The 27,973-nt window shown below is 39.8% G+C and overlaps 1 protein-coding gene and 1 pseudogene across 1 annotated transcript in view; both read left to right on the top strand.

The window, feature by feature from the left end:
* Bmpr2 (bone morphogenetic protein receptor type 2) overlaps positions 1–27,973 on the top strand; it is a 122,501-nt gene that overhangs the window by 55,397 nt on the left and 39,131 nt on the right. The window contains exon 3 of the mRNA XM_059278849.1: positions 1,028–1,198. Within this exon, the coding sequence (XP_059134832.1) occupies positions 1,028–1,198 (171 nt within the window). The remainder of the gene's footprint in view (positions 1–1,027; positions 1,199–27,973) is intronic.
* Positions 2,889–8,379, top strand: LOC131923582 (poly(rC)-binding protein 1-like; annotated as a pseudogene).

Raw genomic sequence — 27,973 nt, 5'->3', positions numbered from 1 at the left:
ATGTAAACACACATATAGCTATATATTCACCCACAAGCTCCAAGTTTGTAAAAGAATTTTTACTTTTTGTTTGTTTGATTGACTGACTGACTGACTGACTGACTGATTGATTGACTGACTGAGATAAGGTCTCACTGTGTAGACCAGGCCGGCCTAGAACTCATAGAGATCTGCCTTCCTTTGCTTCCCAAGTGTGGAGACTAAAGGCATGCTCCACCACGCCTGGCCTTTTAATAACATCTTATTTTAATAACATTTTTGTCTTTATAAGTTAATATATGTAAATGAAGTTTGGAAAAAACTACTCAAAAAAACCAAGATCTACAACTCAATTCTGTTAAAAATATTATTTTTATATTGATTGTTCCCTTTACGTACATTTCCATGGACTTTAATGTTTACATGTGTATCAGTCTTCTTTGACAATTGTGATAATGCTATATAATAATTCCATGCTCTTCCCCCATGTTATTGTAAATAATTTCTGGAAATGTACCTCAACACCATATTTCACTATGTACATGCATCACAGTTTACTTACACACTTTGGATACTATGCTGTTTTAAGTTTTCACTGAAATGCTTTATCCTGCAGTAAAAAACTTTAAACATATACATACATAAACCTAAACATTAGATTCTTTGATGTAGAATTAGTAGATCATAAAATGTATGATTATTTTAAAGGTTTTACATTAAAATTGCTGTGGGTTTTTCCAAAATTACCAGCATACATACATTTATTATAGAATTGTATGAGAGTAACTGCCACTAACACTTTGTTATGATTTCATATTGTTATTTTAAAAATCAGGACAATTTAAATCTAAACAGTTTGACTTTGCAGTTAATCCTAACCATGATGGTCACTTTTTCCTCATGAAATGTTTGTTGTATACTTTAACCGTTCTTTTTCAGGTTGTTTAATGACATATATTACGTATGTAATATAAAACTGCAATTATTTCATAGTTTGTTGTTTTACCTATTTTATTCTTTCCTAACTTATTTTAATACTGATTTTTAGGCTGTTGGTCTCACATTGGTGATCCCCAAGAGTGTCACTATGAAGAATGTGTAGTAACTACCACCCCACCCTCTATTCAGAATGGAACATACCGTTTTTGCTGCTGTAGTACAGATTTATGTAATGTCAACTTTACTGAGAATTTTCCACCTCCTGATACAACACCACTCAGTAAGTATTTATAATAACTTCTTTATAATTCCTTGCTTTAGAAGTTTTGAAAATATAAAGCAGATAACCATCCAAGGTTAGTAAAAGTGAGGAGAGTTCCAGTGTTGTGAAATTTAATCTAAAATCCCAGAAGAGATTTACCAGCACCAGAAAACATCAGTATATCACCAACTAAGTCTGAATCAACATATAGTTTTCCTTTTGTCAGGAGATGGTGGTATCCCACAACTCCAGAGACTTAAGGCAGTAGGATTGCAAGTTCAAAGCAAGCTTGAGCTACCTGGTATTTTCTTGACCAGTCTGGACTACATATCAGGATCATGTCTCAACAAACAAAAAATCAAAACCCTCTTAAGGAAAGGAATTAGTGATATCAAGAAAACTACAAGTCAGGCGTGGTGGTGCATGCCCTTAATCCCAGCACTTAGGAGGCAGGAGCAGGTAGATCTCTATCAGTTTGACACCAACCTGGTTTACATAGCAAGTTCTAGGTTAGTTGGGGCTACACATGAAACCCTGTCTGAAAAATAAAACAATAACAAAAAATAAAAAGGAAAGTATAGCTATAGTTCAGTGACCTGTTCCTGTCGTCCCACTTATTCTGGAGGCCGAGGAAGGCGGGTCACTTGAGGTCATATGTTCAAGTCTAGTGTGGGAAATACAGAGAAATCCTAACTCAAGAAACAGACAACAGCCAGCATTGGGGCACATGCTTTTCATTCCAGCACTTGGAGGCAGAGGCAGGTCAATCTGTGTGAGTTTGAGGCCAGCTTGGTCTACATAGCAAGCTCTAGACCAGCCAGAGCTCCATGGTGATACCCTGTTTCAAATGAAAAAACAAAACCCACAATGAAACAGAAAACCAACCAAACAAAATGAAAATTAGCAACAAAATCCTTCATAGAGGATAGACATGTAACTGTAGAATAGAGGAAGAAGATAAGACTGTGTAATTGGAACTTGCCATACAACTTACTGATATAGGCAGGAATTTTTAAATATGTGTACATGCATCACATGCATTACATGCATGTTTATATAGTCATATATAATGTATATGAGCATATATTTTATGTATGTAAAAATTTAAGTATACATACTGTGGTGGTTTGAATGAGAATGGCCCTATAGGCTTCCATGTTTGAGTGCTTGGTCTCCTGTTGGTGGAACTGTTTGGGAAGGATTAGAAGGTGTGGCCTTGTTGGAGGAAATGTGTCATTGGGGGTGGATTTTGAGGTTTCAAAAGTTCACATCATTCCCATTAGCTCTTTGCCTTGTGCTTGTGATCAGACATAAGCTCTCAGCTACTGCTATAGCACCATTCCTGCCTGGCCCATTCTCCTCACCATGATGGTCCCCAATACATGATTGCTTGTATAAGTTACCTTGGTCATTGTCTTTTCACAGCAATAGAAAAGTAATGAAGGCAGAAGTTGGTACCAGGGAGTGGCATATTGCTGTGACAGGCCTGCCATGGTGTTTCTTGGAGGAGTGTATGAGACTTTGTATTAAGAGAGTGTAGTAGGAGCGTGGAAGACAGTAGTGCTGAGAGTAATGTGGCCTTTGGAGGACAAGCTCGAGAGGTTTCAGAGGGGAACAATATTAGCAACTAGCCTAGAGTCCATTCTGTGATATTTTGGCGAAGAATGTGGCTGCTTTTTGCCCTTGTACTAAGAATCTGTCTGAGAATATGAGTGCAGGTGCCACAGGAGGCCAGAAGAAGGAATTGGTAAACTTCCAGTTGGTTGTAAGGTGCTCCATGTGGGTGCTGAGATCCAAGATTTGGATTCTTTTCAAGAGCGTTAGACGCTCTAACCCACCAAGCCATCTTTCTAGCCCCGTAAAACATTTTTTTAAGTGCTAAAGGACTTTTCAACTAAGCAGTAGCTGAACTGCTGTAGTGACAAGATTGTCCTATAATTAATGGCAAAAATGTTCCATCCTCAGTACTCATATAAAAGCTGGGCATGTTGGCATGGGCTTGCAGTCTCAGCTCTGGGGAGATAGACAGGCAGAGAATGGGGCTCACTGTCCAGCCATAAGAAAGCCCCAGGTTGCCGGGCGGTGGTGGCGCACGCCTTTAATCCCAGCACTCGGGAGGCAGAGCCAGGCGGATCTCTGTGAGTTCGAGGCCAGCCTGGGCTACCAAGTGAGTTCCAGGAAAGGCGCAAAGCTACACAGAGAAACCCTGTCTCGAAAAACCAAAAAAAAAAAAAAAAAAAAAGAAAGCCCCAGGTCCTAGTGAGAGACCTTGTCTCAGAAAACAAACTGGACAGTGCCTGAGGAAGAATTACACCAAGCTATCCTCTGGCCTCCATACACATAAGTGCACACACAGCTGCATGTACACAGGTGCCTATGTGTACACACACACACACACACACACACACACACACACACACACACTCAACATACAGTGTGCTGAAGGCCAATGTGGGTCAAGTGAATAAATAGATGCTTTAACATTGTCTCATTGTGAAACTTTACAATAACAATGTTGTAGTTTAATAGTAGTCTAAATAGCTGGTAAGAGAATAGAGGAGGAAAATATCTGTTTCATGTGAGAGATTGTGTAACTGTTGAAGCAAACAGCTGTAAACTCAGGTGAAATGTTGCACACCTGTAATCCCAGCACTTGGAGGAGTGGAGACGAAGGATTCAAAGCTCAAGGCACACCTCAGCTAATTTAGCAAATTCATGGCCACTCTGTGCATGAAGAGATCCTGTTTCAAAAAAACTGAGTAAATAAATAAATAAACATCAATAAATATTATGAAAAATGCATAACAATCTTAAAAATACTTATTGTTCTAAATAAAAAATCTGGGGTCTGGAGAGATGGCATAGTGGTTAAGAACACTGGCTGCCCCTGCAGAAGACCTAAGCTTGATTCCCAGCACCCACATGGTAGCTCACAACTGTCTGTCACTCCAGTTCCAGGGCTCTGTTCCCTTTTTCTGGCCTCCACAGGCACCAGCTGTACAAGTGGTGCACAAACATGTATTCAAACAAAGCACACAGACTAATAAAATAAGAAAGGGAAAAATGTGGGAGTGTAATAATTGCATCCAACTGACCTAACCCTACTAAGATTTGAGAGACTACGAAGAAACCTATGTCATTTCCCCACTCTGTCTCTCTCTTGGAGCACTATGTTAATCCAGACTGGCCTCTAACTCCCTATGTAGTCCAGGCTAGCTAAACTCAAAATCTTCCTGTTTTCACCTCCCAAGCCTTGCAATTACAGGTATGTACCACAGTACAGACTTGTTTCTTTGTGCTCAGTGGGTAAGAGCACTGACAGCTCTTCTGAGGTCCCAGTTTTGAGTTCCAGCATCCACATGGTGGTTCAAACCATCTGTAATTCTAGTCCCAAAAGACTGACGCTGTCTTCTGACCTCTGAGGGCATAGTCATGTATATTGTGCACAGACATATGCACATAAAATACCCATACACATAAAATAAAAAATTGAAAAATTAAAAAATTGCCAGGTGGTGGTGGCGCACGCCTTTAATCCCAGCACTTGGGAGGCAGAGGCAGGCGGATCTCTGTGAGTTCAAGGCCAGCCTGGGCTACAGAGTGAGTTCCATGACAGGTGCAAAGCTACACAGAGAAACTCTGTCTCGGGGGGGAAAAAAAAGAAAAGAAAAGAAAAGAAAAAAGAAAAATTTTAAAATTGCCTTTTTGTCCCTACTAACCATTGTAGTGTTGGGCACATAGTGAAAATGTAGTAAATGCTGAATAAATAAATAAATAAAGGGGTAAATTGTGAAATAATGTCAAAAGGTTGAAAGGAATTTTGTTTTTAATCTGAAAAAATATTTGAAGAAGTTAAGTTGATGCCCCTCTTTTGTGCACATGTGGTACACAGACATTTATAAACTTCCATACACATAAAATAATAAAATAAAAAATGTACCCCTATGTAATGGAGAGAGTTATGGCTATTGAAAGCTGCTTGCTGCTAAGCAGACAAAGACTGTATAGTAACAGGAACAGTGCAGACCCAAACCGAAATTACTGGCTCCTTATTTATATTCATTGTTAGGTATGAACACGACGTTTAGTTCCTGTCTCTCCACCTCCTAAATAAGCATCACGCCGGGCAGTGGTGGAGCACGCCTTTAATCCCAGCACTCGGGAGGCAGAGACAGGTGGATATCTGTGAAATTGAGGCCAGCCTGGGCTACAAAGTGTTCCAGGACAGCCAGGGCTACACAGTGAAACCCTGTCTCAGGAAAAAAAAAAGTATCAGAATATTTTAGGCACTTAATTTTAATTCTTAAAGTAATAGTAGGACCCAGAAAACTTTCCCTCACTAGATGCCATTATATGATCACATTTTCAAACAAGCATATTGAAAAATATACTTGTAGACTCTTTTAGAATTTAAAAAGAAAACACTTCATGACTACATAATAATGCTACATTCTAGGTAATAGAGAGTGCTTAGTATTTTTTGTTTATTCTGATCATTTCCTTGAAGATATTTTTAGCTGAACAGCTTATTTCTTAAAAAAAAAAAAAAAAAAACACTTAAAATTTTTATGTGTATACTCTCATGTATGTGCACCATGCTTGGTGTCTGCAGAAGCCAGAAGAGGGTGTTATACCCCTGGAACTGGAGCTACAGGATGGTTGTGATCCACCATGTGGATCTTCTGGAAGAGCCATGAGTGCTCTTAATTGCTGAGCCATTTCTCCATCCCCCCAAAACTATACTTTACTTTTTGGTTTTCGAGACAGGGTTTCTCTGTGTAGCTTTGGTGCCTGTCCTGGATCTTGCTCTGTAGCCCAGGCTGGCCTCGAACTCACAGAGATCTGCCTGACTCTGCCTCCTGAGTGATGGGATTAAAGGCATGGGCCACCACCACCCGGTTATGCTTTACTTTCATTTATGTGTATATGTGTTCCTGTGTGAGTGTCTGCCACATGTGTGCAGTTGCCCACATAGGCAAGAAGAGGGTTTCAGATCCCTGGAATTAGAGTTAAAGGAGGTTATGAGCCACCTGATGTGGGTCCTGGGAGCTGCATTCAGGTCTTTTGGAAGAGCAGCAAGTGCTCTTAACTGACCCAGCAACAATAAGAATATATGGTTCACTGGGGATAAGAAAATAGCTCTCTGATGACCCTGTGAAGGAGAAGTGGATGAGATCTACATGAGTGGACTGGGTGTGTGTGTGTGGGGGTGGCAGAGGGCTAGGAGTGGGGGATGAGAACATAGGGAAATGGGAGGGTCAAGCTGGAACAGGGACAGAGTGGGAGGGCAGGGAGGAAGATACCATGATAGGTGAGGACATCATGAGAATAGGAAGAGGCAGGGTGCTGGGGAGGCTCTCAGGAATCCACAAGGTTGACCCCACCTTGGTCTGCTGGCAGTGGTCCAGAGGGTGCCTGGACCAGTCTACTCCGGTGACCAGCCTAGCAAATAACCTAGCTGTCATCATAGAGCCTTTGTCCAGTGACAGACGGAGGCAGATGCAGAGATCCACAGCCAGGCGCCAGGCTGAGCTCTGGGAATCCAATTGATGAGAGAGAGGAGAGATTCTGCAGGCGAGGGACGTCGAGATCTTGATGGGAGGATGTGCAGAGATGATGGACCACACTAGTAGAAGCCCATGAACTGTGGACGGGTGGCTGTGAAGCCCCCATGGGACTGGACTAGGCCCTCTGGACATGGAAGACGGTTGTTTGGCTTGAACTGTTTGGGGGGCACCCAGGCAGGGGGATCGGGATCTGTCCCTGGTCTATGGGCAGGCTTCTGGAACCTGGTGCCTGTGGTGTGATACCTTGCACAGCCTTGGTGCAGTGGGGAGGGGATTGGACCTGCCTGGGCTCAGTGTACTGGCCTCTGCTGACTCCCCATGGGAGACCTCGATTTGGGGGATGTGGGGATGTGGGGTGGCTTGGGAAAGAGGGATAGGGGGTGGGAGGAAGGGGGATCTGTGGATAGTATGTGGAGTGAGTAGAAAATTTCTTAATAAAGAAAAATGAAAGAAAAAAATTTTCTAAAGGATTAAAAGAAAAAGAAAATAGCTTTCTGAATCATCACACTGACCAGGCCCACCAATGCCATCTTTAAGATCATCAACAAGAGCCGGTGGATGGTGATACACGCCTTTAATCCCAGCACTCAGGAGGCAGAGCCAGGTGGATCTCTGTGAGTTTGAGGCCAGCCTGGTCTACAAAGTGAGTTCCAGGACAGGCTCCAAAGCTACAGAGAGAAACCCTGTCTCGAAAAAAACAAAACAAAACAAACAAACAAACAAACAAACAAACAAAAAGACCTTCGACAAGCTGGAGGTCAACAGCTGTATGACCAACAGTACGGCGGCCAGCAGACCCCCAGTCACCCAGTGCAGCTCCCTGATCATCAAGGGCTGCAGCAAGATCAAGGAGATCCACGAGAGCAGGGGGACCCAGGTCCAGGTGGCGGGGGATATGCTGCCCAATTCGACGGAGCGGGCCATCACTATCACCAGCATGCCACAGTCGGTCACCGGGCGTGTCAAGCAGATCTGCCTGGTGGCAAGACAAGTCTCACTTTGCCATGATGCACGGCGGGATTCTCCGGAACTGACTCCAGCTCTCCAGAGGTAAAAGGCTATTGGGCAAGTTTGGATGCATCCACTAAAACCACCCATGAACTCACTCACCATTCTAAATGACTTAATCAGCTGCATAATTGGGCACCAAGGCACCAACATCAGTGAGATCTGTCAGATGTCCAGGGCCCAGATCAAAATTGCCAACCCAGTGGAAGGCTCTTCTGGAAGGCAGGTCACTACCACTGACTCGGCTGCCAGTTTTCAGTATCTAATCAGTGCCAGGCTTTCCTCTGAGAAGGGCATGGGGTGCAGCTAGAACAGTGTAGGTTCGCTGGTATCCCCCTTCTGCTGTTTTCCCATGATCCAACTGTGTAATTTCTGGTCAGTGATTCCAGGTTTTAAATAATTTGTAAGTGTTCAGTTTATCATCCACTAAGAATTTAAAAAGAAAATCACATTTTCTGTTCAGCCATTAATGCTGGGATCCATATTTAGTTTTATTAGCTTTTCCCTGTTTTTAGTTTTGTTTGGGTTTTTTGGCTCATGGATTTTATTTCTGTTTGTCGATAAGAAATGTAAGAGTGGAATGTTAATAAATTTCAGTTTAGTTCTGTAATGTCAAGAATTTAAGAATTAGGGAGAAATGGCTCAGAGGTTAAGCACACTGACTGCTCTTCCAAAGGTCCTGAGTTCAATTCCCAGCAACCACATGGTGGCTCACATCCATCTGTAATGAGATCTGGTGCCCTCTTCTGGCCTGCAGGGATACATGTAGACAGAACACTGTATACATAATAAATAAATCTTTAAAAAAAAAAGAATTTAAGAATTTAAAAAAGAAAATAGCTCTCTTCAGAAGAAAACAGTTCCTGACTTCATTAGACACTCTGGAATGTATATTTAATTAACTAAAGCATCTAACACCAATGGATTTTTAAGACGTGATGGGATTTTTCTTGGGAAATGTGACAGACCAATGGTATGTTCATGAATGAGTATTTAATTGGGCTGAGCCATAGAGCCACACAGTCATTCAGAGATTACTTTGATGTAAAGTTAGGATTATGGAGGAAGGTTATTTTGTTTACTTTTAGTTTGTACTTTAAACATGTAGATTTTGTGAATTCTTTTTTTTTCTTGTCTGTTTTTGGTTTTGTTTTTATTTTTGACACAGGGTCTCTCTACCTAATCCAAGCTGACCTCAGTTTTACAGAGATTCACCTACCTCTGCTTCCCAAGTGCTGAGACTAAAGGTGTGTGTCACTAGGCCCAGTGATTTTTGTGAATTCTTATACAACTGTATTGCATAGCTTTTTAGAAACAATAAGATAAGCACATATCAATAAAATTGCTACAGACTCTCCATCCCACTTGTTTTTTGGGAGCTGTTATCAAAAGATTTAGAAGGATAAAAAGTCTACTGATGCTTTTGTTGAGACATAAATGCAGTGTATTTTAAAGTAATTAAATACTGACAATTATTAATGTTGAAAAGAGTTATGTGAGCACTGTTATATTCTATTCACAATGTAGATTCTACTCTTAATATGGATCACCAACTATTTCTAGTTCATAAGGACATTCATTTTCTGTTAGAAAAATAAAAAAGCCATTGCTTTTTTTCAGTTTTGGCAATTGAAGCATAGTTACTTATTGTATCTTCCTTGGAGTTTAATTACTATCATTAAGAAAAATTATTTTGTAATTAGAAATCCAAGTAATTATTTTCCTGTAATTCCTAGTAGTTGAGATCTGAGGTTACAATCAGATACTGAAAGTCTGTTTAATCAAGAGACTGTTAGTAGATAATAAGGTTTAAAGGCTCATAACTACTGCCTTAGGTTTTTCATACCTCAATTTTCATTTTTCAAAGATTTTTTCTCCTCTTGCTAGCCTATTTCAGAGTTTTAAAACATATTGGATTGCTTTTATTATATGGGAACCTTAAAAAATGCTAAGTAGTTCTTGAGGCTGGGGAGATAACCCAAGGACCCAGGTTCAACACCCACCACTCACATGGTGGCTCACAACCGCCTATAACTCCAACTGGATACACGCCCTCTTCTGGTCTCTGCAGGCAATACACTACTGTAGTGAACATACAGGCCTGCAGCCAAAGTACTCATACACATAAAATAAAAATGAATCTGAATTTTAAAAAATGTACTAAGTAGTTCTGTACCTATTTAATATACAATTTAAAGGAGATTTATCTTCAAACAAAATTATGAAATTAAGAAAAATGAAGTTCTTTTCTTCCCTTTGAGAGCTTATTTTATGAAGAAGGAATGCACACTTGATCTTGTGCCTAGTGTCCCCATCTGAATCTGTTAACTTTTTCTAGGAACTGTTCTTTCTTCACTCTTTAACAATCCTGTTATTTGCATGGTTTCCCGCTGGTCTTAAGACAGTAATTATAGATAATTTTTTAATGGGGTTTTATTCATAAAATACTTGTATTAAACTTTAAGATGGTAAAGAATGTTATCCCATATAGGATAAACCCAGCGATTAAACTAGTTCACTTTATCCAGGATTATAGAGTTAATAGACTGAGCAGCCTCTTCAGTATATCTGTAAGGTGCTTAGTGATTTCATAGGGAGTCTGCGGCAGCTGGACATCTTTGAACACTCAATACGGCAGACACTGTTCTCTTACTACTCTATATGCACTAAATGTTTAACTTAACCCTTTTAGAAGCATTATGAAATAGTGACTATTGCCTTCCTATTTTATAGTGAAGACACTAAGCTCAGGTATGTAATATTATATAGCTAACAAGTGATAGAGCCGAGATTGAAGGCTTGTTCTTACTCTAGGATGTTTGATCCGCACACAAACAACAGGCCCGTTTGTTTTTCGTTATAGGCTAGGTGAGGGGATAGATTCTTTTTTTGAAAATACTCAATCATGTTTCCTAAAATTCAAGAACTCTGCCATGATTTTCAGTGTAGCTGTATATCACTAAGAATTATACGTGTTTCCTTCATTATATAATATTTTCTTAAATTATCTAATTAAAAGTTTTATTTTATGTATATGAACGTCTTGCCTGTATGCATGTGTGTGCATCACATAATTTTAAAAATAAAGTCAATTTTTAAGTGAATGAATTTAAGCTATAATATTTATCATTTTATACCTTTAAGAAATTTTTATGTATTTGTAAATTCACAATTTGAAAATATATAATTATTATAATTTTTGGAAATTTATTAGAACATTTTCATGATAAGATATCTGGAATTGCTATAGTTAACCTCCCTAACTGTATAAACAAGATAGTTAAGTCAGTAGAAAAGCAGGCAAAAAAACTGTACATATATGTGTAATTAAATAAACCTAATTCATTTTATTGAACCTTGGCAGTTCTTGTGTGAATGCCAGAATATAAATGTCGAATTCTTTTTTATTTTTCCTTTACTTACATTATTCATTTCTTTGAGGTTGGGCCAAACAATGAGAAACAAAGGTTGAATTGCATCTAAACCCAAGTTTAGGAAATAACTTTATAATTTATTCTGTGTTATTAAGATTAGAAATTATAATTTCTGTTATCTGGCAACAAATGTCTTCATCTCACACCAAGCTCGGAAGGAAAGCCTCCACTCAGAAAAGCCAGTGCTGGCATGGGGCCACAAGTAGGCTGTGTGCTACTGTAACTTCATAATGCTCCAGTGTTTAGTGCTGCCTCTGTAAGGGCATTAATTAAACAGAAAAATGGGAAATGAGGATGACTCGAGATGCCTGTTTAGTGAAGAGGCTAAACAAGTACATTTTATACTATTAAAAGTAGAAAGGAAGCTGGGCGGTGGTGGCGCATGCCTTTAATCCCAGCACTCGGGAGGCAGAGACAGGCGGATCTCTGTGAGTTCGAGGCCAGCCTGGGCTACCAAGTGAGTTCCAGGAGAGGCGCAAAGCTACACAGAGAAACCCTGTCTCGGAAAAAAAAAAAAAAAAAAAAAAGTAGAAAGGAGAACAAAAAGTGTGCATATTTTAGAAAAATAATTGATTATCTTAAATTAATTAAGAATGGGTCTGGAGAGATGGCTCAGCATTTAAGAGCACTGGCTGTTCTTCCAGAAGACCCAGGTTCAATTCCCAGCACCCACATGGTTGCTCACAATCGTCTATAATGGTATCCCTTGGCATTCCACTCCCTGGCCCCCATAGGCTTGTAGCCATATTATAATACAAAATGCATTTATTCCAACTTCAAAATTCCCATAGTCTGTCACAGTATCAGCACTGTTTAAAAGTTCAAAGTCTCGCCAGGTGGTGGTAGCACATGCCTTTAATCCCAGCACTCGGGAGGCAGAGGCAGGTAGATCTCTGTGAGTTCGAGGCCAGCCTGGTCTATAGAGTGAGTTCTAGGACAGCCGGGGCTACACAGAGAAACCCTGTCTGGAAAAAAAAAAAAAACAAAAAACAAAAAAAAAAAACAAAAAAAGTTCAAAGTCTCTTCTGAGACTCATGTAATCTTTTAATGCAATCCCCTGTAAAATCAAAATGAAAAATCAGAGCACATACTTCCAACATATAATGACACAGGATGTACATTACTATTCTAAAAGGGAGGAAAGGGAGCATAGTGAGGAAATACTGGACCAAAGCAAGACCAAAACCAGCAGGCAAACTCTAAAGTCTGCATTTCCATATCAGATGTCAAAGCGCTTTTCAGGTCTCCACCTCCTTTCAGCCTTGTTGACTGTAGCACACTTCTTTATCTTGGGCTGGTTCCACTCCGTGTAGCAGCTCTCCAGCACAGGTATCCCATGACTCTGGCATCTCTAGTATCTTGGGGTCTCCAAGGCAATCCAGGCTTCAACTTCATAGCCTTAAGCAATGGCCTCTCTGGGCCTCCATTCAGGGACACATGCCTGGCCTCAGTGGCTTTTCCTTAGTCATGGAGGGAGATTCCAGAGCCCCTTGTATCCTTGACTCTAAAGCCAAAACCATGTGGCCAAAGGTGCCAAATTCTGCTGCTTTTTGAGGCCAGTACGTGGCCCCCTCTTTCAAGTATATTTTCACCAGCCTTTTGTTTTGATGATTTCCTTCATGGCCTAAGCTTGTCGTCCTGGAACCCGCTCTGTAGACCATGCTGACTGTGAACTCTGAAGTCCCTCTGCCTCTGCTTCCTGACTGCTGGGATTAAAGGCACTGTGCCACCATACCAGGCCCTAAATTTTCCTTTAACTCCTTTTCACAGATTGGAAGCTTAGCTGGGTGGGGTCTCGCCCTGAGGTCACCACTCCCTTTGTTCCGTTTGGCATCAGACATTTCTTTAATCTGTTTGTCTCCTTGAACACAGGACTCAGCTCCTTTGTACTCCCTGGTGCCCCTTTTCTCCTCAAACTGTACACTCTGCATTTTTCCTTGCTCAGCTTGCTCCTTTTCATTATAGATCTGCATAAGTGTGGCCACTAATAAGCAACAGTCAATACTAGGCTGTTTGGAAATCTCTGCCAAAGCTGGCAATCCATAACTCTTCATTTTAGCCTCAGGCAGATTTTTTTGGACAAGGGCAGAAAGCAGCTACATTCTTTGCCAAAATATCACAAGATCAGTCTGAAGGCCACATACTAATATTATTCTCTTCTAAAGCCTCTTGAGCCAGGCTCTCACAGTTCAAATCTCCCTCAGCACCACTGTCTTCCATGTTCCTACTAAGATGGCCCATTAAGCCCCACTTACAGCAGTCATAGTCTCAAAAATCCACTTAAAGGGAGATGGCTCAGCAGTAAAGCTGTGTTCTCTATAGACTAGTAGTCCTTTATTCATGTTTCCTTGTCATTTATCACTTCACTGATGCTCTTATTTTAGAAAATAATAAGAAAACTATTGATTTTTATAGTTACACAGGCTATTTTGAAGTTCTCAAGATGTGTTCTGATTCTGAGCCATATATACCTGTTCCACTTTGTGGTGGAGGCACTGAGGCACAGGGAAGGGTAGTGAAATACATATATTTTTACTCTCAGTCTTGTGTTGCAGTATGAAAGTTCATGAGACTGGATAATTACAGCCAACAGAAATTTATTTGGCTCACAATATGGAAGTTGGAAAATAAGTCTGTCCAATGTAGAAACAAAAAAGCAAGAGACGTAAGAATGAGAGAGGAAGGCAACCAAACTCATCCTTTTTATAGGGAACAAACGCCTATAACTTCATTAAGCCATTCATCATAAGGGTAAGATTCTCATGACTTAAGCAACCTTTTAAAGATTCCACCTTTGCATTGCACTGTATGGACGTAGGTCACATTCAAACCATGGTAACACACAGTAAATTGTAGGTGAGTAAATTCAAGTGCTAATGGTATAAATGTATCTGCACATAGTTTTGCCATTTTTCAACATGTTTTATATCATTGGAAATAAATCATACTATATGAAATTGTCACTTTAATAAAAGGAAAAGGCCTACACCCAATTTATCTATATGGGTTCAGTACATTGTGTGATTAGTGGGCTAATGTCTGCTAATGTAAAAGAATCACACTCACCGATGAACAACATTTACTGGAGAATATCTTGTATCATAAATAGGAAGTTAATAAAAGGTCCATAGGAGATAGATTTAAGTTGCCTGCCAAATACAATGTCATGGGTTAGTAGAAGGCATAAGATTATTATATTATTATATCCCTTAGGGGATGGAGAGGTAACTCAGCAGCTAAGAGCACTGGTTGCTTTTCTACATGACCTGGGTTCAATTCCCAGAACCCACATGGCAGCCCACAACCATCTGTAGCTTCAGCTCTTGGGGATCCGATCCCCTCATACAAACATATATGCAGGCAAAACACCAACTCACATAAAATAAAAATAAATAAGTCAATAAAAAATATATCCTTTAGAGGTTTTTCTAAAGCCACATTAAAAAGATCCAATAACAACTCTGGAGGCCAAAGAATTGAAGCCAGGGTATTTATTGAGTTGATTCCTTCTAGGATTGAGAGGGAGAACTTGTTCAGTGTTATTCTCCTAGTTTCTAATCCACCTATCCATCTATCCATCTACCTATCTACCTTCCTTTTTTCCTTCCTTCCTTCCTTCCTTCCTTCCTTCCTTCCTTCCTTCCTTCCTTCCTTCCTTCCTTCCTTCCTTCCTCTTTGGTTTTTCAAGACAAGGTTTCTCTGTGTAGCTTTGGAGCCTGTCCTAGAACTCTCTCTGTAGCCCAGGCTGGCCTTGAACTCACATAAATCCACCTGCCTCTGCCTCCCGAGTGCTGGGATTAAAGGCATGCGCCACTCCCACCTGGCTTGTTTTTAATGTTTCTAATTGGTAGCAGTTGATATTTGGGTTGGTAGCTGCATACTTGTAACCTCTGTTTCTCACATCATTTGGCCTTCACTTCAGTGTCTCAAATCTCCTTTTATTTTTTTCTTACAAAGACATCTGTTGGGCGGGGAATACCGCTCAGTGGTTGAGCACTTTACTTAACATGCATGAAGCCCTACATACAGTCCATAGCACTGCAAACGTAACAAAGAAACCACACACAAAAAACAAAAGTGATCTTACTTTGTCTGACATGGTTAATGGTACATGCCTTTAATCTCAGCACTGGGGAGGCAGAAGTGGTAGATCTTTGCCAATCTGGTCAAGATCAAGGCCAATCTGGTCTACATATTGAGTTCCAGGCCAGACAAATTACATGAGACCCAGTCTCTTTTTTTTTTTTTTTTTTTTAAAGACATTTGTCACTCAATTTAAGATCAGCTCTTACTGGGATGACCGTGTCTCAAAACTCCTAATTGCTAGACGAGGGCTTAGTCCCAGGACAAAGTCAGGGGCTGGAGCATTTCTCAATAGAGCTGCTAATGGAAGTTACAGTAAGACCCTAATTGTACCAGTTACAAGACTGTTACAGGCTTGTCTTGAAAAAGAAAATAAATGTATTCCCACACATTTCCGTGGTCATAGAACACACATGTCTTAGTCATTTGTCTCATTATCCAACAAAATACTTGACCAAAGCAACTGAAAAAAGGGTTCATTTGGGTTTACAAATCCAGAGGATACAGTTCATCATAGCAGGGAATTTATAGTCACAGAAGCAATTCAGCTGGTCACGTGCACAGTCAGGAGGCAGCGCGATCAGTGCTTGTGCTCACTTTGTGTTTTCCTTTTGTTTAGGCATGAGCTGCAGACTAACACTATCAGTACTTTATAAATATTTAAATTTGTACTACTGAATTTTATTTTTATTTGTATGCATATAATCAATAGTTAAAAAAATAAGTTCTCTTCTAAAAAAAGTGAGCTCTAACTGCTGAGCCATCTCTCCAGCCCCACAAACAACCATTTTTAAGTGTAAAGCTTAGCACTTTTAAGTATGTCTACACTGTTGTGTAGTCAGTCTCTAAAGATCTTTTTTGTTTGTTTGTTTTTGTTTTTCAAAACAGGGTGTCTCTGTGTAGCCTTGGCTGTCCTGGAACTCACTTGGTAGCCCAGGCTGGCCTCGAACTCACAGAGATCTGCCTGCCTCTGCCTCCTGAGTGCTGGGATTAAAGGCGTGCGCCACTAAAAGATCTAAAAATCTTTTCTATGTGCAAAATCGAAACTGCACTTTTTTAACCACTCCTCATTACTTGATTCCTGCAAAGCCTGGTGACTGCACTTGTACTTTGTGAGCTTAGGAATTTGACCGCTCTAGAACCTCATTCATGTAAGTGCAATCAGACATTTGTGTTTCTCTTACTCTTAGTTTTATAGACTATTTTCTTTACCTTCATTTCAGAATTTAAAGAAAGAGGGAAATCGTAACTAAGTAACTGAAAAGCAAGGAGTAAGATAATTTTAAGAAGTAAAAGACTGGGCTGGGGAGAGGGTTCATCGGTTAAGATTGGTGGCTCACAGCTATTTGTAACTCCAGGTCCAGAGGGTCTGACACCCTCTCCTGACCTCCCTGAGCTCCTGGGTGAGGTTGGTGCACATACATGCAGTCAAGCATACATGCAGTCAGGCATACATGCTGGTACATAAAACACATTTTTTTCCCAGAGCCTAGGGCCTTGTGCTTGCTAGGCAAGTGCTCTACCACTGAGCTAAATCCCCAACCCCATAAAACACATATTTTTTTTTTAGAAAAAAAAACCCTACAAATAATGAAGCTAAAAGGTAAAGAGATCAAATATTAGATGTCTTTCTGTTTTTGTTTTTTCTACTCTCTTATGACCTTTTTCTTTCTTTCCTTTTTTGTGTTTTAACTTTATCTTGTGTGTGTGTGTGTGTGTGTGTGTGTGTGTGTGTGTGTGTGTGTGTTCATTCTTCTGCTGTTCTTTTGTAAATGGGACATAGTGTCTTGAAAATTAGCAAGCTATAGCTCGTTTTTGTTTATTGTTATTTTTGTTTTGTGTAATCTAAGAGCTAGTCAGAATGTTTAACCAGACAAGTTAAATTAAAACTGGCCTTAAATATTCAGTGTTAAAAAACTGATTGAAAAGTAAAAAGAAATGTGAAGTTTTCCCCTATTCAAATTTTTAAAAAATAATAAACGTGAACATTAATCTGATTGTGATCATTGTACAGGTATCATTCCAGGCATATTAGTTAAGTCAACATTGTTCTTCCTTATAAATACTGAGCTATGTGATATAGTATGGAAGTATTTTAGCAATCTTAATTATTATCTTAGAAATTCTTTAAACTCTTCTTACATTAATTGTTTTAATGTTGAAACTGTATTCCTTTGCTTTTATGAAAAATACATTCCTTGAAAACAAAAACCTAAGCCCTAATTTGCTTCTCTGCACAGAGTGGTTAAAGATTAAGCCGCCGACATAACCACTAGTGTGTTTTCTTTGAACTCTCCCTGCTGGTTGCTGCACATGGAACAATGTTGTCCTTTCTTTGACACAGACCCACACAAAAGCTGAGTGTAGTGAGGCAGCAGACAGCCCGCCTCCAGCAGGAGCCCCCGCCTGGCTCCAGGATTTGTAAACAGAAACATCCCAGGCTCCACTGAGGCAGACAGCGGGCCCCTGTCTGTTCTGCACTCAGGAAGTACTTGCTTGTGAAAGCCCAGCTTTGCACAGAGGCATGCTCAGCATTGTTTATGTTTGGCTGGGTATTTAACCGAGGAAACTAATAGAGGAAGAGAGGGTCTAATAGGGCTGAGGTGTAAGAAGTTTCAGGTATGGTCTGTATAACATATATTACATAAAAGGAATTGTTGTAATGGCTGGAGAGATGCTTAAGAGCCCACTGAGGGGGTGTGATTATATTTTAATTAATTAATTTTTTTAAAAAGCTCATACCACTCTTGTGGAGAACTCAAGTTTAGTTCCCAGCTCCCACATCAGGTAGCACAGCTACCTATTCTCAAATCCTGAGGGATCCAACACTCACATGCACATCCCCAGAGAGACATGCATACATACACATAATAATAAACAAAAATCTTTTAAAAAAGAGTTATTTAAAGAAATAAAAATGAGAAGTTTTCCAGTAAAAAGCTCTTTTTATTGCACACACACAGATACACATATTAAAGTATTTTTCCTGGCAGTTTTTCAGTGATGTCAAGGTTTTAGACCATATGACATAACCTGGAATGTTCCTAATTTGAGACATTTAACCATTAGTATGGTATTTAACATGTTTAAAAGTCCCTTAACACCTTTTCACCCTCTCTATTTTGAGTTAATGAATTTAATGCTCCTATTTTTCCATTTTAAGTTGTATATTTAAATACCTTTTATTCTGTGGGAAAAAATGTGGTAGTGTTTAGAACCACCAGCACCAGGAAAGGAATCCTCCCAACCCCTAAGTAATGAGCAGTAGCTCTCATACGTTAGACAAGTGCTGTACTGAACTGCTCTCAGCTCCTGGAGATGTCAGTGTGTTTTAAGAGTAAAATACTTCCTGTTTTGGTAGGCATGCATGTTCACCCCTGTACTCTCCTGCTTACCTGTTTCCCCAGCCTCACCATAGGCGTTTTTCCGCACGTCTGCATGTGTGATGTGTGAGTGGGATTAATCTTGGTGACTGAGTGGACCTGTGTAAGCAGTTCTAGATATGACGCCAAAATAACAGGCAACAAAAGAAGAAAACAGATTGCACTTTGGGGTTAAATTTTTTATAATTCAAAAGACATTATGAAGTAGAGGAAAAATAACCTCTACAGTTTAGAACTAGATGAATCATGAAGAAGTCCTGCTGGGTCCTGGGGTTGTAGCTCAGTGATGGAGTGTTTACTTAGCATCGTGAAACCCTGGACTTAAAAAGGAAATTGAAACCTCTTTTTCTTTTTACAAATGCTTTGAGGCAGGGTCTGGTGTAGCCCCAGTTGGCCTCAAACTCGAGGCAAGATTGGCCTTGAACCCCTGATTCTGTTGCTTCCAAGTCCTAAGTCCTGGGGTTAAAGGTATCCACCACTACCTCCCGTCTAGTAATTCTTCTTCTGAAGCACTAATCCATCATGGAAGTTCTACCACAGAGCTTCTCCAAACCCCATCACACTGGGGTATGAGTATTGGGGAAGGGACACACTTTAGTCCCTGGCTCACACTCATGGGAGGTCTAGCAGGAGAAAGTTGCAGAGGAGGTAAAGAGTAGGTATGTGGAAACTTAGAGCTTCTGGGTAACTTTTCTAGAAACCTAAAACTGCTCTAACAAATAAAATCTGCCAGGTGTGGTGGCACACACCTTAATCCCAGCACCCAAGGTAGAGAGAGGCAGGTAGATCTCTGTGAGTCTGAGACTAGCCTGGTCTACATAGTGAGTTCCAGGAAAGCCAGGGGTACATAGTGAGACAATCGTAATATTATTATTATAATAACAACAATAATAATTAATAATAATAATAATACCTATTAAAAATAAATACAAAGGGGAGACTAAAGATTCCTAATTTGAGTTTCAGAAAATCTTGTATAATATCAGAAGAACCAGCCTTAATATTATACATCCCAGGGGCTCAGGAGAGAGAAACTATGAACAGCAAGGACTATTTTTTGAAAATAGAATCTCAGCACACCGAGCTTTTAGTCCAGTCATTTATTCTTTCAAATCTTCTTTGTTCTCCTGTGCCCTGGGAGTCCCGGTATTTATACACTTACAAGCAGTAATCCCTTGGCAGTGCAAAGCCAGGCTTCCAGGGTCAAACGGAGGGGTGATAAGAATCACATAGAGGGGCAGTAATTGTTAATTATCATTTGCAACCCAAAAGGGAAGTGACTAGTGGGGAAATGAATTAACTAAAGGCTAAAGTTGGGTAACATCTAAGAAGAGGGATTTTTTGTGCTCCACTATAGTCTTAAACGTGATTGGTAGAAAATGTTAAGAATCTATAAATTGCTAGGTCAATGGGAGAAAATAAAACTGCCTTCTTTTTTCCTGTGGCTCCTATCTGCCCAAGCTATCTGCTGTTTTTCTGCAGGGTGGGGGAAAGTCCCTAGGCAGCCTGTGTACAGCTAGATGCCTCTGGTGATAGTTAAAGGGACATCTGGAACTAGAGGTAAGGTTTGGGAAAGGAGGAAGTTAAGCTTAATTGGCACATCCGCCAGACCTTCTCAAACAGGTAGTCTGGATGCTTAAGTCTGTTCTTAGAGAATACAGAGGTATCTCTGATAAGGTACATTCCTCCATCTGGGGATGGATCTGGCCGGATGCTGCCAATGATGATAATTATAGGGAGGCTTGAACTGGGAGTTCTGGCTGAGCATAGCTGTTAGCACAGAAGGTTATCTAAATAGTCCTAGAAGTGGTTAGGTAAGGAGCTAGAGGTCTATAAAGTTAGTGAGGCTGTAAGAAAGGAGGGTCTGAGCTAAATTGTGTAAAGCTATTACTTAACATCCACCTGACCTAGGTGGTGTCTCCTTGTGGAGTTTACCTTAAATCAGGAGACTTGCATGTGGGCTGTTATTACTGTTAGTCCTTGAAAGTAGCTAAGGGAGAGATCTGATTTCAGTGCTGAAAGGGGAGAAACAGATGAGCTGAGGGGAAGAAAGCCTTTCTTGAGGCTGTTCTCCAAACACCTGGAATGTGTGTGTCCAGAGAGTGATCAGTCCACACTGTTAGCTCTTCTTAGGGAAAAGTCAATTGGGAAAACTGTGAAGGCACACATGATTTTCATAACAGAAGACAGCTGATATATAACAAGCCAAATAACACCAAAAGCTCCTTGGAATTTGGCTTCCTCTGGAGGAAATCCTTGATCCCTCCAGGCAGTGACTTTGCCGTAACCAGCTGAGTTCTGATATATTCCTGCAGCCCTCAGCAAGAAAATTCATAGTTTCTTTGATACCTGTTCCGTAATAGAATGTCAAATCTGATGTGAAGAAAGTATTTCAAGCCAGTGTTCACCATGGGCCTTGGTTCTTTGCTATTCCTTTCTTCTCTAATCGTCTCTATCTTAGATGTCACTATTCTTGCTACCTTGGTGTTTCTTCTTTTTGTCCTGTCTTTAATCTTCTGCCTTTCTTTTGTTTTGACTATAACAAAGTAAAATGAGCATTATTTGATGATATTTATTTATTATGTGTAGGAATGTTTTGCCTGCATGTATGTGTGTGTGCCACATGCATGCCTGGTGCCCTCAGAATCCAGAAGAGGGCATCGGATCCCCCAGAACTGAAGTGATAGCTGTGAGCCATGTGGGTGCTGGTATCTAAACTTGGACCCTCTGTAAGAGCAGCAAGTGATTTTTAATGATTAAACCACGTTTCTAGCCCTTATTTATTGATATTTAAAACAAAATATTATATGCCTTCTTTCTTTTTCTTTTTTTTTTTTTTTTTTTTTTTTTTTTTTTTTTTTTTTTTTTTGGTTTTTCGAGACAGGGTTTCTCTGTGTAGCTTTGCGCCTTTCCTGGAACTCACTTGGTAGTCCAGGCTGGCCTCGAACTCACAGAGATCCGCCTGGCTCTGCCTCCCGAGTGCTGGGATTAAAGGCGTGCGCCACCACCGCCCGGCTGCCTTCTTTCTAATTTGAGAATAATCTAGATTTTTTTTTCTTAAAATTTGGTTTTATTTATTTTTGTTTTGTTTTTCTGAGAAAAAGTCTCATTCTGTAGCCCAGGCTGACCTCAAACTTCCTATATTGATGAGCATGGTCTTGAACTCTTGACTATTTTGCTTCCACCTCCCAACTGCTAGATGGTGTACATCATCATATCCAGCTGAGATGTTTTGGTTTTGTTTTTGTTTTTCATGACATGCTTTCCCTGTGTAGCCCTGGCTGTTCTAGAACTAGCTCTGGAGACCGTGCTGGCATTAAAGACCACTTTACCCAAGATTTCACTTTCTGAGGTATCAGTTGTTTATGGTTAACCTTAGCTCAAAAATGTTAAATGATAAAATCTAGAAATAATTCATAAGTTTTTAATTGTGCACAGTTCAGAATAATGTTATTAAGTAAAACACCATTCCACAAGCGGGGCACGCCTTTAATCCCAGCACTCCAGAGGCAGAGCCAGGCGGATCTCTGGGAGTTTGAGGCCAGCATGGTCTATAGAGTGAGATTCAGGACAGGCACCAAAACTACACAGAGAAACCCTGTCTCAAAAAACTAAAAAAAAACCCAAAAAACTAAAAACAACAGCAACAAAAACCCACCATTCCAAATGAGATGTGAAATAGCTGTTTTTCCAGTGTATTCATATGGCATGTATTCTGTGTTGGTTTGAAAGAGAATGGCTTCCACAAGCTCATATATTTGAATGCTTGATCCCTAGTGAGTGGAAAGGATTGGGGGTGTGGCCATGTAGGAGGAGGCTTTGAGGTATCAAAAGCCCACACTTGGCCCCGTCTCTCTCTCTACCTGCTGCCTGTGTGTGGATCAGGATATAAAGTTCTCAGTTACTGCTCCAGCACCATGTCTGTCTGCCTCCCACCATAATGGTCACAGACTGATCTAAAACTGTTCTGAGAGTTGCCTTGGTCCTGGTGCCTCCACAGAACAGTGACTAAGACTTGCACTGTAGTTGCTTAGTAGCTGCTTCAGTTGTCAGACTGGGGTGTCACAAGTGCCTGTGTCCAACCCATCACTTTATTTAGTAACGGTCCAACGAATCAGAGTGATGTGGACAGTTGTATTACTCTCTGTCTTTGTAAGTTATTTTGTTATTATTTATTGTCCACCTTTTGCTATGCCTGATTTATAAATTTTTTAAATTTTAATGTATGATGTTTATTTGCAAAGTTTGTTTTTATAATAGAGTTTACACAAATTTTTTAAAAAGAGGATGAAGGACTGGTATATGCTATAATAGGTATGAAAATTTATGCTCCATGACAAGTCCATCATAAAAAAATGCTTTGTATAATTACATTAATATGAAATATTTAGAATAGGCAAATGGACAGAAACATATTAAATTTTCAGTTACAAGGGACCGAGGGAAGGAGTGACTGTTAAAAGAGTGCAGGACTTCTTTTGGTGTAATGAAAATGTTCTAAACTTGGGTACTGGTGACAATTGCATGACTGTAGAAACCAACTAAAAAAATCACTGGACTGTATGCCCTAAGAGAGTAAGTGTTATGGCGTGTAAGTTATCAGAGAGATAAGGAAAAAACTATACATTCTTTAGCACCTAGCAGATGCCCTGAAGCATGACTGTGTAAACTATGAAATGGCAAAACATTTACATATAATCCATACATACCTTCCCAAATACTTTAAATTTCTCTATTTTTAAAAATTACCCTGGCCGGGCGGTGGTGGCGCACACCTTTAATCCCAGCACTCGGGAGGCAGAGCCAGGTGGATCTCTGTGAGTTCGAGGCCAGCCTGGACTACCAAGTGAGTTCCAGGAAAGGCGCAAAGCTACACAGAGAAACCCTGTCTCGAAAAACCAAAAAAAAAAAAAAAAAAAAAAAAAAAAAATCCTTAGATTACTTTTAATGATAACTAATACAATGTGAATGCTGTGTAAGTAGTTCTCATTGTTATGTTGTTTAGAAAATAAAGACAAAAAGCCCTGCGCATGTGCGGTACAAGCAAAATATCATAGATCTGTGGACTATACAAATGAGACCTGGGGAGAGACTGAGGGTCCGCGGAATGACAGGAGCCACAGCTGGTCATCTTAAACATCACTTCCTTCATGTGGATTCATGGTAGTAGTTAGTGTGTGGCAAACTGAAGTTTTGTTTTTTGAAATTTTCTGTATTTCTCCCAAGTATTTTTAGTTCACATTTAGTTGTATATATAAATCTGGAACCCACAAATTAGGAGAAGCAATTCTATAGGGTTCAGTGCTATCAGCGGCATCCACTAAGCCTCCTATAATATTATATCTCCATGGACAGGGAGGTGTACTGTATTAGTTTGTGTGTGTGTGTGTGTGTGTGTGTGTGTGTGTGTGTGTGTGCGTGTGTGCGTGTGCGCATGCGTGCTTGTGTGCATATGGAAGGGGGTACTGTGCCTTGATACATATGTAGAGATCAGAGGACATATTTGGGGAATTGGTTCTCTCCTTCCACCATTTGGGTCCTGGGGACCAAACTCAGGTCATCAAGCTTGATGGCCATCCCCTTTACCCACTGAGCCATCTTACCAGGCTATTGTTTGATAATCTTTTTTTTTTTAAGATGTATTAATTTATTCTGTATACATACAATTTTCTGCCTGCATATATGCCTGCACACCAGAAGAGGGTGCCAGATCTCATTACAGATGGTTGTGAGCCACCATGTGGGTGCTGGGAATTGAACTCAGGACCTCTGGAAGAGGAGCCAGTGCTCTTAACCTCTGAGCCATCTCTCCAACTCCATGTTTGATAGTCTTAATAAGAGAAGATAATCTATAGGCACTTAAAGTATATATATATAATATATATATATACATTATATATATATATATATCTTGTGTTTTAAAAACATATTATTTAATTGTATGTGTGTTGAAATAAGATTTCCCTTTTGAGTTTAACAAACTGTTTTTGTTTTTCAAGACAGAGTTTATCTGTGTATTCCTGGCTGTCCTGGAACTCACCCTGTAGACCAGGCTGGCCTTGAACTCACAGAGATCCATCTGCTTCTGCCTCCTGAGGGCTGGGATTAGAGGCATGCGCCACCCTTGTCTGACTGAGTTTAACAAATTCTTTTTTTTTTTTGTTTTTTTGTTTTTTTGTTTTTTTTTTTCAAGACAGGGTTTCTCGAGTTTTGGAGCCTGTCCTGGAACTCGCTCTGTAGACCAGGATGGCCTCAAACTCAGAGATCCACCTGCCTCTGCCTCCCAAATGCTAGAATTAAAGGCTTGTGTCACCACTGCCCGGTAAGTTTAACAAATTCTTAAATGAGTTTTTTTTTTTTTTTTTTTTAATTGGGGTACAGTTTTTTAACAGAAAGAACTAGGTTAAACATGTACTGTTCAATACTTTACATTATTGTACAACTATTATTTCTATGTAGTTCCAAAACATTTTCACCACCCCACTAGGGAAATCCTCTGTCCAGTGAGAAGTAACTTCCTTTCCCTCTTTCCCGTGCCTAGCAACTTCTAAACTGCTTTTTGTCTCTATGGATTTGCCTGTTCTGGATATTTCATATGATTGGAATCATAGAATATCTGACCTTTAATATATCATTTTTTAGGTATCCCACATTTTGTTTATTCACAAGTTTATTCACAATTATTATTTTGTTTATATTCACAAGTGTGTGAACATTTGCATTTCTGCTTATAGCTATGGTACCTAGTGATGCTGTTGATGTTTCTGTAGAAGTTATTGTTTGAATGTCTATTTTTCGGTTCCTTGTGTATATGCCTAGGAATAAACTACTGAATTTTATGAAAATTCTGATAACCTTTTGAGAACCTACTAAATTGCTTACTACATCTGTACCATTTCGTATTACCATCAGCAGTGTGTAAGTTTTAGTTTCTCTATACTTTTAATTTTCTTCTTCCCGTTTAATCTTTAAAAGGAATTATAGTCATGCTTGTAGCAGGAATCTTAAAAGTTCTTATTAATAAAATCAAACCCGGTGCTAGTTATTGAGGTGAATGCTGGAAGATCAGAGAGACAGAACAAGCCACAGCTACCTCACCTTGCCAGTTCCTCAGCTGATCCTGTTTCCTCAGACTGGATGCCTCTGAGTCCTCATCCAGAATGAATCTCAGCTGAACTGTGCTGCTCAAAGCCTAAAAGCTTAACCAGCCAGTTCCTGGTCCTCACGCCTTATATATCTTTCTGCTTTCTGCCACCACTCCCTGGGATTAAAGGCTCGCTTTCTGGGATTAAAGGCGTGAGTCACCATGCTCGGCTGTATCCTTGAACACATAGATTTCTGCCTCTGGAATGCTAGGATTAAAGGCATGTGCTACCACTGCCAGAGCTCTATGTTTAATATTGTGGCTGTTCTGTTCTCTGACCCCAGATAACTTTATTAGGGTGCACAATATTTTGGGGAACATAATACCACCACACATGCTAGTAACCTTAGTGTAGTAAGTTGAGGTGAGGTTTAGTTGTTTGGAGGGGGGGCAGGGTTTTGTTGCTTGGCTTTTTTCTTTTTCTGTGGTACTAGAAAGCAAATCCAGTGCCTTGCACATTCTAGGCAAACACTCTACCACTGAGTTTGATCCCTATCCAAGTATGAGTTTCTATATACAAACTTTCCTTCTACAAATTACTATGTGTTGAAAGTGTTGTTAACTACAGTTATCAGTATGTTAAAGTCTCCTGGAATCTAGTAATTGTCTTATAACTTTTTTATGAGTATTTTACTTAGGAGTATTTTACTGCATCAACATATTCTTCCATAGAAATACAAATTTGAGCTAAGTTCATTGGAGAAACACTAACTAACATTGAGATTTCTTATTTGCTGTAGAAAGTTCTAGTTTGAACACAAGTAAGAAAATTTTCATATATGGTTTGCTTGATTTTAATTGACTATAAAAAAATGACAAAATTGCCAGTCAAGATGATGCATGCTTTTAATCCCAGCACCCATGAGGCTCGGACAGGGGGTCTTTGTGAGTTCAAAGCCAGACGGGTTTACAAAGTGTGTTTGACACAGTGAGACCCTCCTTCTCAAAACAAACAAACAAACAAACAAACAAAACCAAGAAAGAAACAAGCAAACAAGAATAAACAAGAGGGCTGGAGAAATGGCTCACAGGTTAAGAGCACTGGCTGCTCTTCCAGAGGTTCTGGGTTCAATTCCCAGCAACCACATGGTGGCTCACAACCATCTGTAATGAGATCTGGTGCCCTCTTCTGAGGTGCAGGCAGAACACTATACATAATAAATTGATCTTTTAAAAAAATTATTAAAAAAAAAAAACAAGAATGGTAAGTTTTTTGTTTGTTTGTTTTTGTTTTTTTGTTTCTTGTTTTGTTTGTTTTGGTTTTTTGAGACATGGTTTCTCTGTGTGGCTTTGGAGCCTTTCCTGAAACTCATTCTGTAGCCCAGGCTGGCCTCGAACTCACAGAGATCTGCCTGCCTCTGCCTCCCGAGTGCTGGGATTAAAGGCGTGTGCCACCACCGCCCAGCAAGAATGGTAAGTTCAAAAGTTTAAAATATAGTGTATTTTATTTTTATTGAATGTAAAGAATGATTAAGTATGAATAATTGAAGCCTTACCATGGGTCAAACACTACATGTGAAACAAACAAATATTTCATAGGAAATCTCACTCTACATTAGATTGCTTACTTTTAAGCAGTTGTTTTGTACTCTGTAAAGACTGCTGTCTTAAATATATACTACTTGGATCTAATTATTCTTTTTTATATACTTTTCCATTTCCTTTTTTTTTCTTTTTTCTTTTCTTTTTGAGCTGAGGATCGAACCCAGGGCCTTGCTCTTGCTAGGCAAGTGCTCTACCCCAACCCTTTATACCTATTTAAAACATGCCGACAAATACATCCTCCAGTTTTCTCTTTGTCTGTTTCTATTCTTCACAGAGTCACTGCATCCTGGTTCTTCTACTCCTTCTAGGTGTATTCTAGTTTGTGGACACCATCCCAAAGGCTATTGGCTGTAGTTAAGATCTGACCCATAATATGGAAGCATCACATAAATGTTTACATGTTCATAATGGCCTTGTAATTTAGTTATGTGTGTTCCCATCTGCAAGTAGGTAAATGTGGGTTCCTGTAGGAGGGATTTTTCTCGAGGTCAGGTTAGTAAGTGGAGGGACCGAGCTTCAGGCTCAGTTGAGATTTAGCTGCCCACAGAGAAATGTCCTTTTCATTAAAATAATGATCTCTACACTAATGATCTTAATTCCTGTTGGTTGCATAGAACTTTATATTTTAC

This window comes from Peromyscus eremicus, chromosome 13, assembly GCF_949786415.1.
Source record: "Peromyscus eremicus chromosome 13, PerEre_H2_v1, whole genome shotgun sequence".
NCBI lineage: Eukaryota > Metazoa > Chordata > Mammalia > Rodentia > Cricetidae > Peromyscus > Peromyscus eremicus.
This window is presented reverse-complemented; position numbering and strand designations above follow the sequence as displayed.